The 1,165-nt window shown below is 44.4% G+C and overlaps 1 protein-coding gene across 1 annotated transcript in view; it reads right to left on the bottom strand.

The window, feature by feature from the left end:
- Positions 1–63: 63 nt before the first annotated feature.
- LOC101862778 (pleckstrin homology domain-containing family M member 1-like) overlaps positions 64–1,165 on the bottom strand; it is a gene marked incomplete at its 5' end in the record, with an annotated part of 2,190 nt that continues 1,088 nt past the window's right edge. The window contains 2 exons of the mRNA XM_035973768.1: positions 64–186; positions 873–968. Coding sequence (XP_035829661.1) covers positions 103–186; positions 873–968 — 180 coding nt within the window. The remainder of the gene's footprint in view (positions 187–872; positions 969–1,165) is intronic.

The raw sequence follows: 1,165 nt of genomic DNA, 5'->3' as shown, positions 1-1,165 counted from the left end.
CCAAACACAGACTGACACAGTCTCCAAACACAGACTGACACAGTCACCAAACACAGACTGACACAGCTTGACACACACAGTCACCAAGCACAGACTGTCCACTCACTTGAGTGTCTTCACATCCACCACCATGGAGTGTAGATAACTCTCCATAAGTCCGTCATTGAGGGCCAGCCTCACCCACGCCTGAAAAACACACACATATACACACAAAGGTCAGAGGTCACTGGACCAATGTCCACTTACATCTCACTTAAGGTTATGTTTTTAGATAAACAGAAGCACATCAACACAATAGTGGCCAATTCTAGTAAGAGTTTTACGGTACTTGCACTACAATAGTGCGGAACGGAAGATCAGAGGTGTTACGTGAGGGATGTTGAATCGCTCTCACCCCAGATTGGTCCTGACAGGCAGGGTCAGAAGTCCACCTGCTAAATGATCAAAATTGTGTTAATGTGGATGTAAAACTTTCATTAAAAAATTTCTTTTTTTTAAAATTCAGAGCTAATAGAACATAGGAGACACCCCAAGTAATCTGAAACACCTTATACTATCAACACAATCTAAAAATGACAAAAAACGTCATTAAATGGGTCATTAAATCAAAACTATTTTGATAGCTTTTCATCTAATAAATGAACTTTCGGTATAACAGACTTGTTTTCGGTAATTGCCGAAAAGTAATTTGATGCCGAAGTAGTCGTAAAAAAACGAGTCCGAGCCCCTGTGGTCATCGGCTCACCGGCACAGTTGTTCTAACCGCGAGCCGCTGGGAGCGGCTTGCCGGAGATAAAAAGTTAAACCAAACCAGTCGAGCTCTCCAGAGGGCAGAATTAGAACTGACCGGTGGTCAGAAAGTGCACACGTACCCGACAGAGGCCGACATCGGTGGCAATCTGGGCCAGAGACTTGAGCTGAGTGACCACATCTCCGTGGGTGAACTTGGCTGCCACGCTCCAGAAGTTCTGGGGACAGTCCGCATGTCACACACTGTCACAACACACTGTCATAACACACTGACAGAGCACACATGTCACACATTGATAAAACACCCTGACACAACACACTGATAAAACACCCTGACACAACACACTGATAAAACACATTGACACAACACACTGATAAAACACCCTGACAAAACACACTGATAAAACACCCTGAC

Source organism: Aplysia californica, unplaced genomic scaffold (genome assembly GCF_000002075.1).
Source record: "Aplysia californica isolate F4 #8 unplaced genomic scaffold, AplCal3.0 scaffold03176, whole genome shotgun sequence".
Lineage (NCBI taxonomy): Eukaryota > Metazoa > Mollusca > Gastropoda > Aplysiida > Aplysiidae > Aplysia > Aplysia californica.
This window is presented reverse-complemented; position numbering and strand designations above follow the sequence as displayed.